At 31.0% G+C, this 16,256-nt stretch overlaps 2 protein-coding genes across 2 annotated transcripts; both read right to left on the minus strand.

Moving 5' to 3' along the window:
- Positions 1-283: 283 nt before the first annotated feature.
- TRIADDRAFT_58520 (uncharacterized protein) lies at positions 284-2,878 on the minus strand (the record flags this gene model as incomplete). The annotated part of the gene is made up of 1 exon (XM_002114695.1): positions 284-2,878. One exon carries the CDS (start codon positions 2,876-2,878, stop codon positions 284-286), a length of 2,595 nt encoding a protein of 864 aa, XP_002114731.1.
- A 10,519-nt stretch (positions 2,879-13,397) lies between these two features.
- On the minus strand, positions 13,398-15,626 carry TRIADDRAFT_58521 (uncharacterized protein; the record flags this gene model as incomplete). Its single annotated transcript, XM_002114696.1, has 1 exon — positions 13,398-15,626. One exon carries the CDS (start codon positions 15,624-15,626, stop codon positions 13,398-13,400), a length of 2,229 nt encoding a protein of 742 aa, XP_002114732.1.
- Positions 15,627-16,256: the final 630 nt, after the last annotated feature.

Raw genomic sequence — 16,256 nt, forward strand, 5'->3', positions numbered from 1 at the left:
TATCTAGAGTATTGTATTGTTGCTAAATCTAGTCGAATGTTTGCTGTAGGTTAAAGGAAGTTATGTGCTTTGTAGCTAAATATTTTATAAATCAATGCAGTATTCCAAGGCCATTTACTATTATACTTGATATTTTAAACATCAACATGCATATAATATATATAAGATACGGATATACATGCAACATTTACATAATAAATTAACTAGTAAGATTACAGTTGTAGAATTGTTCGCTTAATTCTGCAGACACAAAGACTTATAGCTTTAAGGTGCTAACACTTTATCAGTTGACTTGATAGATGGTAAAGATATAGAGAGCAATAATTAGGGTTAGTTGGAATAGAAAATGTATATAATTCCTTCTATTTATATATTGTGAGTCGACATTTCTGCTTGTGTACTGACTATGCTCGCTCTTCGTTTGGGCTTTACCTCCATTACTTACGATAGTATCATTAGGTAAGGTAGTGATGGCGGCTTTTAATCCACTATTTTCAGTGATATTTCTCGTAGCGTTGAAATTCCTTGACACCAAGTCTTGCCATTTTGCTATATTCAAATAAGCTTCATTATTATTGATGCAGGTAAAAGTATCAGTTGGCGTATGTAGTGTTCCATGAAGTTGCTGAGCAAGACTGCCATTTGATGTCAGTACGTGTCGAAAATCGGATTTTATTTTGTCGATTAATGTCACAGTATTTTTTAGACAAATCCTAACGTACGGGCTGATGTTAATACAAGTCAATTTCTCTAGGAATAATAACTCTATTGCTTTTCTTTCTTCTTCTTGATTTAATTCAAAGTAGTGACGAAATAAATGATCGATAGCATCTATTTGTAAAGCGTCTTCGAACGCGTATAGGATAGTATTTTTCCATTTTTCCACTTCCTGCCAGTAATTACATTGAACTAACATTACTCTATTACTTTTAGGTATGCTTGGATTCTTAATAAGAGCCAGGAAATGATGTTGATACTCATTTTCTAAGCCTGTAGATTTTAAGATAATTAAAACGGCATTAAGAATATCTTTAAATAATTCTGTATTGCTCTCAAATTGTAAATGTGATATTAGAAAGGTTATTAGAGTTTTTTTCTCGATAGTCATAGCATCGCTTGTTAAATGTTGTAAAGCTTTTTTTCGAATTGCTGTTACGCTATATTTCGTTGCTAAATATTGAACTTGCTCTCGGTTAAGTTTCTGCAAGACCAATAATTGTTCAACAATTTGATTTCTAACTAATTCATTACTGGATGATGTACATGTAGAATCTATAATAACTAACCATAGATACTGAAGAATTGTTGAGGAATGATAATCTTGCTGTATCCAAAGAATAAAAATACGGATAATTTTTACTCTAGTCTCTACATAAGTATCATCTTTCAAGACTGATACCAATGTTGATAAATTAGCTTCAAAATAAGAATCACTTAATTCACTGTATTCTTGTAAAATATTGATTGCTTTGATCTTATTACTTTCATGTTGAGAAGAAAGAAGAATGCTTTGAACTATTTCTACCTGGCAAGCATTATATTTACAAATTAATACTTTTTCAATAGCTAACCGCACAGTTGAATCAAAATGGATATTATCCTCTTTAAGACAAAGCCATAACTTAGCCCGAATTTTATCCCCTAGAACATTGCTGTAATAATTAGCAAAATTAGCAAGAATATCAATTAAGTAACATTGCTGTACTGGATCAATGCCTCTATCCTCTAGAAGTTGCTTAAAAATTTCATTAACCGCTTGATTAGCATGTATTTCGAGGCGATATGTTTTAAATATTTGATCTAATGATTTAAGTAATAATCGACGGATATATGGATTTGAAGCATGGCCAAATAAATTGGAAAAAGATACAGCAACCTGGTGTATCACTTTTGAATATAATTCAAATTCATTTGGACATTCGATGATAAATTCTGTGAGGCTATGAATGATAATTTCTTGTTGATGATTCGCTGATGAATTATATTGTTCAATTAACCACTGACATATTTGGCAACCAATTATATCATAATTATTTAAAATATGAACTAAATTAGATTTAGCAATGGTCAAGATTTGTAAGATGCTACAAGAATAAGTGACATTGATTAAATTGGAGTATAGCTTATCTATTATTAAATTTGTCGGCAATATGATGTTAATCATATCGTTCATTAAACGAAACGAAGAATCATTTTGTAGTATTTTAACAGCCAACTGAATACTTTGACATAAGATACTAACTTGCTGATTAGATGATAAATTGGTTATTGGGCCTATTAGCGGAGAGTCTTTCATCTTTAACAATTCTATTGCTAATTCTTGCCATGGGTAGGATGGAGAATGAAGATGAATGATTTTATTAATGCCACATAAGCCTATGGATATATACCGGATACTTTCTCTGGATAATATTAAATTTTGATACAAGATAAAAAATTGGCTATGATTATTGTCGATATAAGGAACTAATTTGCTGGCTGTAAGGCTATGTTGCTTAGTAAGTCGATTTAAAAGAGTTTGATCGCGACCTAGGATATCAACAACATGATTGTGTAGCATACAAGGCGATGCTTGAAAAAATGATGTATCTACGATAAAATAAAGTAATGAATAAACTTGAGTTCTTGTGGTCGATTTCATCTTCCGATGGTGATAGATGTAAATGCGGCATAGAGCAATAATTAAAATTGTAAGGTAAGGTTTAAAATTGGATCCATGAACTCGAGATATAAAGTAGCGGATAATATCATCTAATTGAGTCAGATTTTCTTGGATAATACGTAAAAAAAGATCAATCTTTTTCTTATGGCTCTGGTTATCGATTAAAATATTTTCTAAACTCTGATGCAATCGTTTCGTTTTGAAATTGTTAGCCATCTTGTAGCCAGAGTCTTTGTAGAATGACTTTCTCACCAAGAGTAATAATTTTTTTAGACTAGTATTGGGGTATCTAGAAAGATTTTTTAGGTAATTATAAACCTAGAATTATAGTAAAGGTGTCTTTGTATTCAGCTTTCAATATAGGATTATTTTTCAAGAATAAAATGATTTGTATCTAGTATTCACCATAGATTACTTTTAAGAGTTGAAGCTAAAAATAATTTAGCTTAATTCAATAACTTGTGAATGTTTAGCCACTCTTTCTCTCTGTAACAGAATGAATTGCTGTAGATAGGCATTTTACGTAATATCGCTACAGATTTAAAACAGCCATTTATCCATTTCAGTCGATATCTACAAGAAAATGAGAGAGTGAAAACAATGTAATAGTGTCAAGTCCTACAACGAATACATTTTGCAAAATGTCTCCAAATAAGATGGTATAGTAAAGTTAAAATTACAACGAATCTGATTCGAGTATATGGTAAGCTCTACAACTTATCATTTCAACCGAATTCCCCTCCACTTATTAAGTAGTTTTACAGTTTAAAATTGTCTCTAATTGGATTAACGAAATTGTTCTACGTTCAATAAGATCAAGACATATGTCTCTCTGTGGATTAGCTTAGGCTAGCCATCATTACAAACTTCCAATGCAATAAGAACGTTTCGATAATTTCATTCAAAATTAACTTAAGTATCAGAAGAAAGAATTGAAAGGAGATTTTACTTGGAAATAATAATTTATTGCAAAATCTATTTTCGCATTACTAATCACTAAGATTCGACAGGTTAGGAATGAAAGATGATAGTAAAAGGAATCATTCACTTCTAGTTGCTATTAGAAACATCCTTACGGATTAATGTCCGAAGGTATCAATCTGAATTATAACGATAATATTAAAACTGTTGCCTAATAGGAAACTCCGTAGAAGAGAAGAATGTTATTCTATAACATAGTCAATGAATGATAGTGGATGAAATTCATTCAGGACTGCTCAAAAGAGAATAATCGCATAATTATAGCTACTCTTGTAGATTAGAATTCATACAATCTTCCTATTCATGCCTTGATTGAGGCTAGATATAAATACGCATGAAAATAATAGCTTTACCTCTGTAATAGAGCTAAATCAAGACCAAATACTGGAAATGTGGCAATTTCTGTACTTGGAAGAGCAGCTCAACCTAACAAAATTACCCCAATTCTCCTTAATAAGATTTTAAGTTCAAACTTTTAAATACTGTTAGTAACTCAAAGTCTTGACCGAAAGAGCACTATTGGTAATTTCACGTCATTGTTTGATGAATTCTATATTTGGATTCTAAAGTAAATAAACTCTAGAATTTGATTCAAGTTATGCGTTATTCGTATTTTCTAATGATAATCACAATATAGGTGCAAAATTCAACTCTACTTCAATGATAGATTGCCTGTAACACTTTTAATAGACCTGACAACCATTAATTAAACAGCACTAGTGAATTTCTTGAGCATGTACCATTAATATTTAATGCCTTGAGATTTAGTCAAAACTATGTAGAATAGAAATCGGAAATAGTGGTACGAATGCTTGTGAATAGATTGCCTGTAATCAGCTGCTCAAGTCACTTTCAGGGTAAAGACAGAAAGGAGATTTCATAAATGAAATGATGTACCTTTCTACGGAAATACTTCAACTATATAAGGTTCTTGATAATATTAATTGCTTTGGATATACTGTATAAGAGTATTCTATTCAACGTATCGAAACGATATTGAGATGAGCTCAGGAATAAATATTTTTAAGAAATCACTGTCTTGAATGAATAAAAGTATCCACCATTTCTATGTCATTCTATAAATGCTATATGAGCAAAGATTAAAAGGAAATGAAAGTATTTGAAAGAACGTTGCTGGGCAATTTTTTTAATCTACTTCATCACAGACTTTAAAAACGAGCTTAGAACAAAATTTCTCATGAAATCTAGATATTATCATAGATAACTATCTGCTCTGCTAGATCAATCTTAAAGTTGACAAGATTCTATAAACTTTTATAGAACTAATTCCGTATGTAATTCGTTTACTACAGTATTCTATCATGCTGGAAATATGTTTTCAGCCTTTTGATGGAAAGAAATTATCCACGCTATTGAGACAAACATTAAAATAATTGAAATCTAAAGAATGTTAGATTTCAAGAATATGTAAACGCTTATGGATTTACTTCTGCATGCATTTAATTTATTAGAACATTCTATGATGTTAGAAATAGGAGGTTTTCATTCTTTTGATCAACAATTCCAAGGCCAAAAATGATTACTACTAAATTTAATTAATTACATAAAAATTAAAATAATTAGCTAATAAGGGGAGCAATCATAGCATAAGCATATTAAAGTGGATGTATAATTATTTTAATTACATGCTAGGTTGAGAATTGTCTTTGAATATCTTGATCGAATAAATTCTAACCGACTTTAAACAAGTTAACGGTGTTAAGGTTCATTAAAAAAGTAATTATACCATAAATGGATTAATTAAGGTAGATGTATACTAGTAATTATTTCAGTTGTATACTAACCTTAAAATTTATGTTGAGTATATTTAATTAAAAGGAATAAATTCTAATCGACCTTAAAAATTGAACGATATTAAAGCTTATTAAAAAGAGTAATAATACTATAAATATATTGAGGTAGATGTACTCGTCCACTCATAATTATCCTCATTACATGCTAAAGTGAGAATTTACGTTGAATATTCAGAAGGAACAACTTCTAACCGACTTTAACAAATTAATGGTGTTAAAACTCATTAGCAAGAGTAATAATACCATAAACGTATTACGCATTAAGGCAGAAGTACACTCGTAATTATCTACAGTAAATTGCATACCAAAGTGAGATTTTACGTTAAATATTCAAAAGGAATAAATTCTAACTGATTTTAGTAAATTAACGATGTTAAAACGCATTAAGGTAGATATAGAACTATTTCAATTGCATGTCAAGGTGAGAATTTGCGCTGAATGTCTAAAAGAAATAACTTCTAGCCAACTTTAACAAATTAATGGTGTTAAAACTCATTAACAAGAGTAATTGGACCATAGACGTATTAAGGCAAATGTAGAACTATCTCAATTGCATGCCAGAGTGAGAAATTTTCGTCGAATATTTAAAAGGAACAAATTCTAACCGTTTCCAGGGAGCTAATGGAGTAAACATTCTTAAGAGTAGCAATCACATAATTGGATTAAGGTAGATGTATCTCAAAATTGCAGGTCAGAATAAGAATTTACGTTTAAAAGGAATCATTTTCTAACCGACTTTAATAAATGAACAAAGTTAAAGGGGATCAAAAAGAGTAATTATACCATAAACTGAGTAAGATAGGTGTATGATTACCTCAATTACACGTCGGATTGAGAATTTGCTTTTAGAAGAAATCATTTTCTAACCGATTTTAACAATCTAACAGCATTATAGCACATTTGTTAATAAGCAGAGATGCTCAAATGCTTTATCTCCAATCACCCATTCCATCGTGGACTGCTTTAACTGTTAAAGAGATTTAGCACTTGTACATAACAAGGTAGAATATTTTACCACTGCAGTAGACAGTAACATATCTTTGCGATGATAAAACGGATAATTGCATTTTAGAGGTGGAAAATAAATGTTTCTTATTTTGAAAATATCTTTTTCATTCAATTGGCATAAAAGAGAAAAGTCAATAATAAGTGACAATAAAAATCTTCCTTGTTATTATTACTATGTTCTATACAAAGTTCCTTCAAAGCTATTAATATATTATTTGATTGAAATTGATGATTAAAATTTTCTGGCTAAGGAAGAAATGCTATCTTCTGATATATTACTGCTTAATATTGATTATAATGGACTCCAGTATCACCGAGGATGGATCTGGAATCATTCTTAGTACTCTCTATCTAGCCGTTAATCGTAGATTAAAATGAATTAATCTATTTTTCGATTCTAGTCATAACAGGAATCTCGTATGAAACGATGATTTTCTCATTTTAAGATGAGCTAGAAGGGAAGTGTTACTGTCCTATTGAATGTTATTTAAACATTAGTATCGTTATAATACCCTTCTGAGTGAGTTAAAGAATCCCCAGTGAGATTGGATCTGGAATTATTTTTAGCTCTCTTTAAATAAACGTCGATGGTAGATTAAGGTAAATTTATAGATTTCTCACATCAAGATATAAAGGAATTTTTAATGAAATGATTTCCTTATTTTACGACGAGAGCTAGGAAGGAAGTACTACCGTGCTGTCCGATGGAATACTACTTTAATATGAGCATCATTACAATACACTTCTGCATCATCAAGAAAAGATCTGGGATCATTTTTAGCACTCTTCATTAGACTGTTAATTGTAGATTAAAGTGTATTAATCTATTTCTCACATCTAGCTATATAAGAAATCGTAAATGAAACGATTGTCTTATTTTATGACTAGCTAGAAATGAGGCGTTACTGTCTGGTGCAATATTACTTTAACATTAGTATCGTTCTAATGCACTCCTGAGTCAGTGATGAATCCTCTGTGAAGATGGATCTGGAATTATTTTGAGCTCGCTTTATACAACTACTGATGGTAGAATAAAGTAAATTAATGCATTTGTCTCATCTAGGTATAGAAAGATTCTTGAATGAAACGATTCTCTTATTTTAAGAGGAACTAGAAAGGAAGTTCTACTGTCCGAGAGATTATGAATTTAATATCAGTATCCTGCTAATGCACTCCTGGATAACAGGATAGATCTATGATTATTCTTATTACTTTTTATATATCGATTGATTATAAATTAAAGCAAAATGATTTGGTTCTTAATTCTAGGAATAAAAGGAATTATTAATGGAACATTTTCTTATTTGAAAACGAACTTGAGAGGAACGATAGACGTCCGACGTAACACTACTTCAATATTAGAGTCGTTATAATACAATCCTGCATGACTTAGGGTGGGTTGCTACCATTACCGGCTATAGATTAAGCTAAATGAATTTCTTAATTCTATGCGGAAAAGAACCTTTAAAGAAACGATTTCTTAACTTATGATAAATTAGAAAGGAAAACTTCCATTGTTAAACACAATTCTGAATAACTGAGGATGGATTTGTGATTGTTTTTCGCGCTTCTTGATATCATTCTTGGTTATAGATTAAAAGTCAATTGATTTATTTCTTAATTCTATACAAAAACGGTACCTATAAGCGAAATAATTTTCTTATTTTAAGAAGAAATTAAGGGTCTTTGGCTGATATAATGGCCTGACTAAGAATGGATATGTATTTATTGCAATAATACGATGGTCATATCTATCAGGAGATTGTTAACCAGCTTGAATAGGAGCTGAAACTATCATTCAACTGCTCTTACTCGTATCTGGAAGTTGGTCACCAGGTTTTCCCAAAAATTGGAACTATCATTAGTAAAATGATCATGTCCTTCAATTACATGTGCATCAGTATGTTATTAACCAGTTTATAAATGGAAACTATCATTTATAGGACATCCTTTAACTACTTATTAATCAGGAAGTTGTTCATCAGCTGATGAAAAATTGAAACTATTATTAATAAAATGATTGTTCTAATCTTGGCTAGTTCTAGTTCAACCGTTGATGGAGTAGCTTTGATTAAACAAGAATAGATCAAATCATTACACATGAATATGACTTGGATACTTTTTCTACTAACCTGTACATTCGCTATTTGCCCACGAAAACAAAATGAATTTTCTTCTACTTTGCCAGTAATGAAAAGCATCTTTAGTAAAATGATTTTCAAGACTTTATGAGTCTTAGTGCCACTGTTAGAGTCGTTACTTTGAGCCACAAAGATTGAATATCTAATTTTAAGGATAGTATCGCAATTCTTTTTCTATTGGTGCTTTAACAGAGATTGAATGTGTAAGTTGATGATACGATTACAATGCCTTTCTATCGGTGCCTTAACAGAGATCGAATACGTATGTAGACGATAGGAATATGATATTTTACTGTCGGTAAATTATAAGCCAACCGTTAATGTCGTTCTTTTGAGTAACAGAGACCGAATATGTAAAGTTAAGGATAGGATTGTGATCCTTTTCTTTTAGCACCTTAGCTCGACATCGACTATAATTTGACTAATCTTCCGGTGGATTCGGAATGAATTGAAACTATTTTTAAAAAGGATTGCTGTCGTCAATTTAGACCCACTAAAATGGAATAAGCAGTCCTTAGATGACGATGTTCTGCTACTAATTTGTACTTTGAAATTGGTCATTTGCCAACATAATTGATTTCTGCCAAAGCTTCAGAATAAAACAGATCTCTTATGAATATAGACTATAGTATATTACAGAACCGGTAGTAGAAGATCCGTGGTTAGATTAATAGTGTTCTTAATATTGTTATTTCTCCCAACGATAGAAGCTGTAGATAATCAGTTCTGTATAAGATTACTCAGGCTTGATCAATCAATGCCCACTTAAATCCATTGATTTGCATTTTAATTTGTTCAATGACAAAAGTCTCGAATAAGGTCATTGACTAGATTAAGTTCTATTCTTATTGTTCCAATTCATTAACCTGTAAGAAATATTCAAATCAACTATTTTAATAAGCTTTTTGTATTTATTTGAAAGTGCCATTAGAACCCCGTTGATCGAAAAATTCAGTTAATAAAGCTTTATGCCGCTGCAGTTCTTGCCTATTATAATTAATGAGACTTTAAAGCAGAAAGTAACTAATTAGAAATTTTTTTACGATTGCGTAACCAATGAATCGATTTGGATGGAGATTTTGAAAGTTTAATAGATAGAAGGCAATAAGATTGAAAAATTCTAGACCAATTTCTGACTAATATACGAAATTTAGGCAGTTTAGGAAACTAATGAATAGGCTTTAATTATATAGTTATGTACGATTCCAGATGGGCAAAAAGCAATATAATTAATAAGAAATTTTTAGAGCTATTTAATTCTTGTCAAGATACGCTAATAGCCAGCTTACAGATATTACCATATCTATAGGCTGGAATAAAAATATCAAACTTTTCACCTTTCTGCAGTCAAACGGAGAATTTTAAAGAAGAGAGAGTAATCAATTCTGCAGAGATGTTAAATTCAATAATCGTATTTGTTTACAAATGAATTAGATATATTTTACACCTACCATTAGTGATATCTTAGACTTTTTTAACCCTTATGTGAATTTCATTTCCATGATAGGGTCTTAAATATCGATCTACTACTATAAAGCATGCATTTACAATATATTGCCAAGATTAAAATTTTTTAGTATGAAGTGCTAACTGTTATTCCTAACAATCATACTATGAAATAAGGATAAAGAGGAAATGAAATGGACTACTTGAAATTATGACAATACTGCGTATAAGCCATGATTTCGTGGTGTGATAATTAATTTTTTTCTTAACTTTGACAAGATTTTTGCAAAATAACGATTGAAAGTTGATTAAACCACCAACTAAAATATATTCTCATACTTTTCTATTCATATTGATATCAGGAAAAGATTCGATATTTGATGAATATCTTGTGCTATAAATCCCATACAGTAGATTACAAATGGAACATATCGGGAAGCATGCACTGTGTATCAAGTAGCTTACTTCTGCACTAAAACATACTGCCGATTAGAGATTGTATAACGACTAATTTCAACACTTCGCTTTACGATTACATTGTACTTGAAATTCGACAGGATATGGGTAAAGTGATAGAATCATTCAAATTTTAAAAAGAAAACTATGACTGCTTAATGTCTAGATCAACTAAGATGCAACAAGTTAGAACCATCCTAATAGAATAGTAGTGAGCGAATGTTTACATGAATCTAATAAAATTTATTTTTCACAGTCGGTCAGATACATCTTTCAAACAGATATAAATCGCACTCTTAGTATCGCTACTCTATATGACAATTCAATTTGCTCCCGATATGATATACTTTAACGGTACAAAATACCATAAATTATATAAAATTGGCCATAACTCAGGGGTAGCTTTGAACTCAGAACTATCCTAACAGAAGAGTAGCGAGCGAATGTTTGCCAACAGCAAATAAACTATTCTTTAAGTTAAAGTCGATCAGTACTTTCAAAAACTGATAGAAATTAAATTCTTAGCGCTATAACTGCGTTTAATAATTCTGTCTTGACATGTTATACTTTAATAACGGTACATGATCACATAAACGATAGGAAATTGGCTATAACTCGAAAATATTTTTGACTCAGAACTATTCCAATCGAACAGTAGCAACCGCATGTTTGCGAAAAACAATTACAATCACAATTATTTTTGCAGTCAGTTGGTTAGATCTTTCAGACCTATATATATGGAACTCTTGGCACGGCTGCCATATATAACAATTCTCTCCCGATAAGGTATACTGTACTTTAACGATACAAGACACTATAAATCGTAGAAAATTAAACATAACCCGAGGATAACTTTGAACTCGGAACTATCTTAATAGAACAGTAGCGAGTGGGTGTTTGCTAGAAACAAATAAAATTATTCTTTACAGTCAATAGTTACATTTCAAACTGATACAAATAGAATCCTTAGCGTTATTACGGTACTGGTATGCAACAATTTCGTCCTGATATGATATATTTGAAGGATACATGATAGTATAAATGATCGGAAATTGGCCATCACTCGAGGATATTTTTGAACTCAAAACTATCCTAATGGAACGGTAGCGAATGAATGTTTGCTAGCAGTAAATAAAAACTATTCTTTACAGTCAATTTGTACCCAAAAAATTATAGAAATCGAATTCTCTGCACTATCACTATATGTGATGATTCTGCCCCGATATGACATACCGTACATTAATAACGGTACGTGATAGTATAGAAGATAGGAAATTAGCTATAAATCGAGGATATCTTTGAACTCCATAATAGCAGCGAGCGAGTGCTTGCTAGAAACAAATAAAACTATTCTTTACAATTAATTGATCACGTTTCAAACTATTATAAATTGAATCATTTTTCCTACTAAATGTATTATTTTAATATTCAGACATATACTATATAGCAGCCATAATAATTCGTTATTTTAGAAAGCCATATTCCAATATTAAACTAGTAATAATTATATGAAAGGTGTAATATTTCATGACTAGCTACATTTATCTGCAATAGTCTAATAGCGTCTAACGTGATTAATAAAAGAAAAGCTAATTGAAAACGTCCTAATAACTCCGCCTTAAAAAAAAATAGTTTTGTGGTATTTTGTTTACAATTAATTATTCATCTATGATAGGAAAAATTAATATGGTTTAATTTAAAGACCACACGTGCAATGAGACTTTTAAGGTGCATTTTGTTAATAATAATTATCAATTACTATAGAAGAATTAGTAATTTAGCTAAAATATTGCACCTTTAATGAGACTTTTATGCTGCATTTATTAACAAGAATTAATCAATTATAGGAAGAATTAATAGTTTAGCAAAAAGATCATACGTATAAAGAGACTTTTCATGTTGCATTTTGTTAACAACAATCAATCTTTTTTAGGAAGAATTAATAGTTTAGCTAAAAGATCATACTATGGTCGTATGATGAGACTTTTCTATTTGGTTAATAGCGATTAGTTTCTCATAGAAAGAATTAATCGTTTAGTAAAAGGTCGTACGTGTAATGATACTGTTATATCACACATGAAGAAAATAGATACCCAACTTAATTAGATTATTATTGGCAAACGAGTGCATAAAGAGCAGAAGATAATCTGCGATAAATCAAGTTAGCGTAGAGAATAATATGATAACAAGAGATTAATAACACTATTAAACAAAGGTAAAAGATATACAAACTATTCGAATTGACACTAAAGTGTTTAAATTTGCATGTAGACAACATGTATAGACAGATTCTATAGAGTTTGTATAACGATATTGTTAATTGCTTAAAATTAAATCAAAGTATAATTAGTATAGTTTACTAGTAAAAATTTTGAGAAGATTTAGATGAAATCCATTACAGAGGGTAAAGTGCAATTTTGTCCATACACCCCTATTACTAGTATACATAACTTAGCAATAATGAATCTAAATCCTTTGGCTCTACTAACTAAATGCCATTAGTAACAACTAGCGTATGAGCGTGTACCTGCTTTTGGGTCGATAGCTGCTATTGAAACTGCTAGGAGCTTGCTTCTGAACAAAATATTAGTTCATGATTGCAATTCACTTCATATGTGTTTTAGACCAATATTGAAATTACTATGGAATAGAACTAATTTTACGATTAAATTCCAGAGATTAACCTTAAATAGCTAACCGTAATGAACGATTGCATGAAACAGTCAAGTACCACAAGTTATGATAAAAAAATAGCTACGCCGTTGATACAGACAAGAACCCTTCAACTAACTAAAATCATGCAATCATTTCTAAAGTAATAGACTTGATTGAATTTAATCGACTAACTAGATATAAGATAGGCCATTGAATACTTTAGCTTGATTAAGATTACAGTTGACTATCTTTCAATTTGTCAAATAATGTTCTTTCCAGCAATTTCAGGCGTTGATTTGCTTTTTCATCCAAAGTCTGCCGGTGACTTTGTTGAAAGATCTGGCTTCCATTCGTCGCTTTATCAAATGTTGTTTTAATCAAAGGTAGTAATGTATTGCCAAGTTGGTCATGATTTAAATAAGTGGATATTAAGTGAAGTAATCGTTTTTCCATTAAACCGTTATGATCTTTAATCGAATCCCGATTAGAGCTTTTATTCGATGAAGTAGATAATTTACGAATTGTGGATTGAGCCATTTGTTGCAATCCTTCAGCGATGTGTATTTTAATATCATGGTCAGTATTAACATTCATAAGTAGATCCCAAAATAAATTTTCGATATATTGCTTCTCTTCTGGCATCGAAGAGTTTAAAGCTACCAATTGATTAACAGCGGTTCTCTGCAAAATAGCATCATCACTACAGTTTAAAATATTACTCCATCTTATGTGCGCTGGCCAATGCTTATTATTCATGATATAATTACGGGTTTGCTTAGGTATGGCAATGGATTGTGTCGCCATATTTAACAACTGTTGAACAGCATAATCATCTTTTAAATTACCACCTTCGATGATAGCGTCAATTAAGAGGACAATCATGGCATCCTTTCGCTCAGTAACAATTAACGATAGAAAAAATTGGGATACATCGATACGAAATTTTTCACTAAACATGGCTTTATCTTTCAATTCATACAGTGCTTTACGGCGGAATAAGAAATTGTCATTACATTCAATGAGATATTTAAGATGATCATTTCTTAATAGCGATTTATTAATTAATTCTTCGATAATATAATTTTGTAATGCCTGTTGTTGATCTGATGAACCTGATGAGATAGCAATTCGCCATAATTTACTGACGATATCCTGTTGTTTAATTTTCTCCTTTGCCCAATAAATCATTGCATCGATTAATTCGTAGGCAATTTCACGATTGGCTGTACGTATATTCCTTTCCCAACGTTGTAATATAGTATCTTGTAAATCGAGAAAACGCCAGCCTAAATTTTGTAATGATTGTATAATTGTTTTTTTAACATCCATACGATGTCGACCTTGTAATAAAGCTAAAAATTCACCGATTAAATCTTGAAATAGTGTCGGATGTTGTTGATAATTTAGTTTATCAATAAAATTAACTAAAGCTTTACATGCTTCCAAGATGATACGAGCTCGATTTTCTTCTTTTAATACATCCAACATTAATTCAAATTTAGTGGTGCAAAATTTTAAGTTAAATTGATCTTGGAAAGCTTTTGCTACCGTCAATAGACGCAATGTTGATATCAATGTCAATCTTTGATCGACTGCATTTAAGTCGCTATCCCTTACTAAGAGAATATCATTACGAATTAATGATTCAACAGTAATGGTTTGCAATCGCTTATGAGGGGTTTCGGTTAGGATATTTTCAGCTAATTGCGATGCATCATAAAAAAGGGAATAATCATAAGGGTAAGGATATCCTTCATCGGATGATGCGCAACAAATGGTTTGGATACTTGTAATTCGTGTAATAATCTCTTCTTTATCATCTAAGCTATATTTATTTAATTTAATATTATAGAGTAATGCTTGGATCGCTAAAGCTTTACTTTGGCGTGTTTTCCCAGTCAATAATAATTGTAGATATAACGTAGGGAAATGATTTTGCTCACCCGATGGTATTTTATCCGCTACTCGAAATATTTTGTCATCATCATACCAATGATCGATAATCTCTCCTACCTGTGCATAATTCTGCACCAGATATCCCACGATAGTATTACGTAAGCCACAAAAATCCAAGTTAACTTCATTTTGGATGCGATCTAAGAATAAGCCTACAACCATTTCCTGGATACTTTTAGGGGTTGCATTATCGTTGGCAATTAATCGAATAGTCATGATGGCACATTGCTCATCCGCTTTTTCATTTGCTTCTAACTCCATCATAGGCTCGTATAATATAACTTTACCCCATAGTCGATTAATGATGAACGTTAAATCTTTTTCGTTATATTGACTTTGACGGATCCATGTGATCAACTTTCTTATTTCTGATTTCTCATCGTTATACCTACCAATTTCAGCCCAATTGATAATATCTTCTAAAGGATTAGAATCCTGATCGTTCATATTGTCAAAGTTTAATTTTTTTCGCTCTTTATTTTCCAAATGGTTACTTTCATCAGACATGTTATTAAAGGAATGAGGCAGCTGTGCCCGCTGGATTGAAAATATTTTTCTAGTTTTAAATTTAGTAGAGCACTTTATGTAAGATAATAAATTGGATTACGCCGTAGAGGATGGATTATATTTTACCGGGAGGAAATTAAAATGATCACTGACTTGCATCAGCGAGTTTAATTAAAGAATAAGGTAGTAGTGTCCACTGGATTGAAAATGCTTTTTAGTTTTATATTTAGTAGAGCACTTTATATAGTGTAGAAAGTTGGATTTAGATGTAGAAGGTGGGCTATATTTTCAGGAAAGGAAATTAAAAGGATTACTGAGTTGTATAAGCAAGTTTAATCTTGAATGAAATAAACAAGTATTGAGATCTTATCGATTAATAAAAGTTTGGCTAAAGATTGTTATTCAGTGATCACTTGGATGAATTAATGTTTTAGCTATTTTCTTGTAGCTGTTTACCTATAATCGCTCCGTGTAAAAGTAAGATGATTGGAAAAAACTCATTCACTTCAGGCAAGGAGGAATCTGAATGGCTCAGCTTGTATTAGTCTTGTTTATTCTTTGGGTAGCAACCGCCGAAAATTTTCAACACTTGGCTAGCGATAAGACTGGTAATACGAAACGAGTTCAATT

This window comes from Trichoplax adhaerens, genomic scaffold (assembly GCF_000150275.1).
Source record: "Trichoplax adhaerens TRIADscaffold_8 genomic scaffold, whole genome shotgun sequence".
NCBI classification, from domain to species: Eukaryota; Metazoa; Placozoa; class Uniplacotomia; order Trichoplacea; family Trichoplacidae; genus Trichoplax; species Trichoplax adhaerens.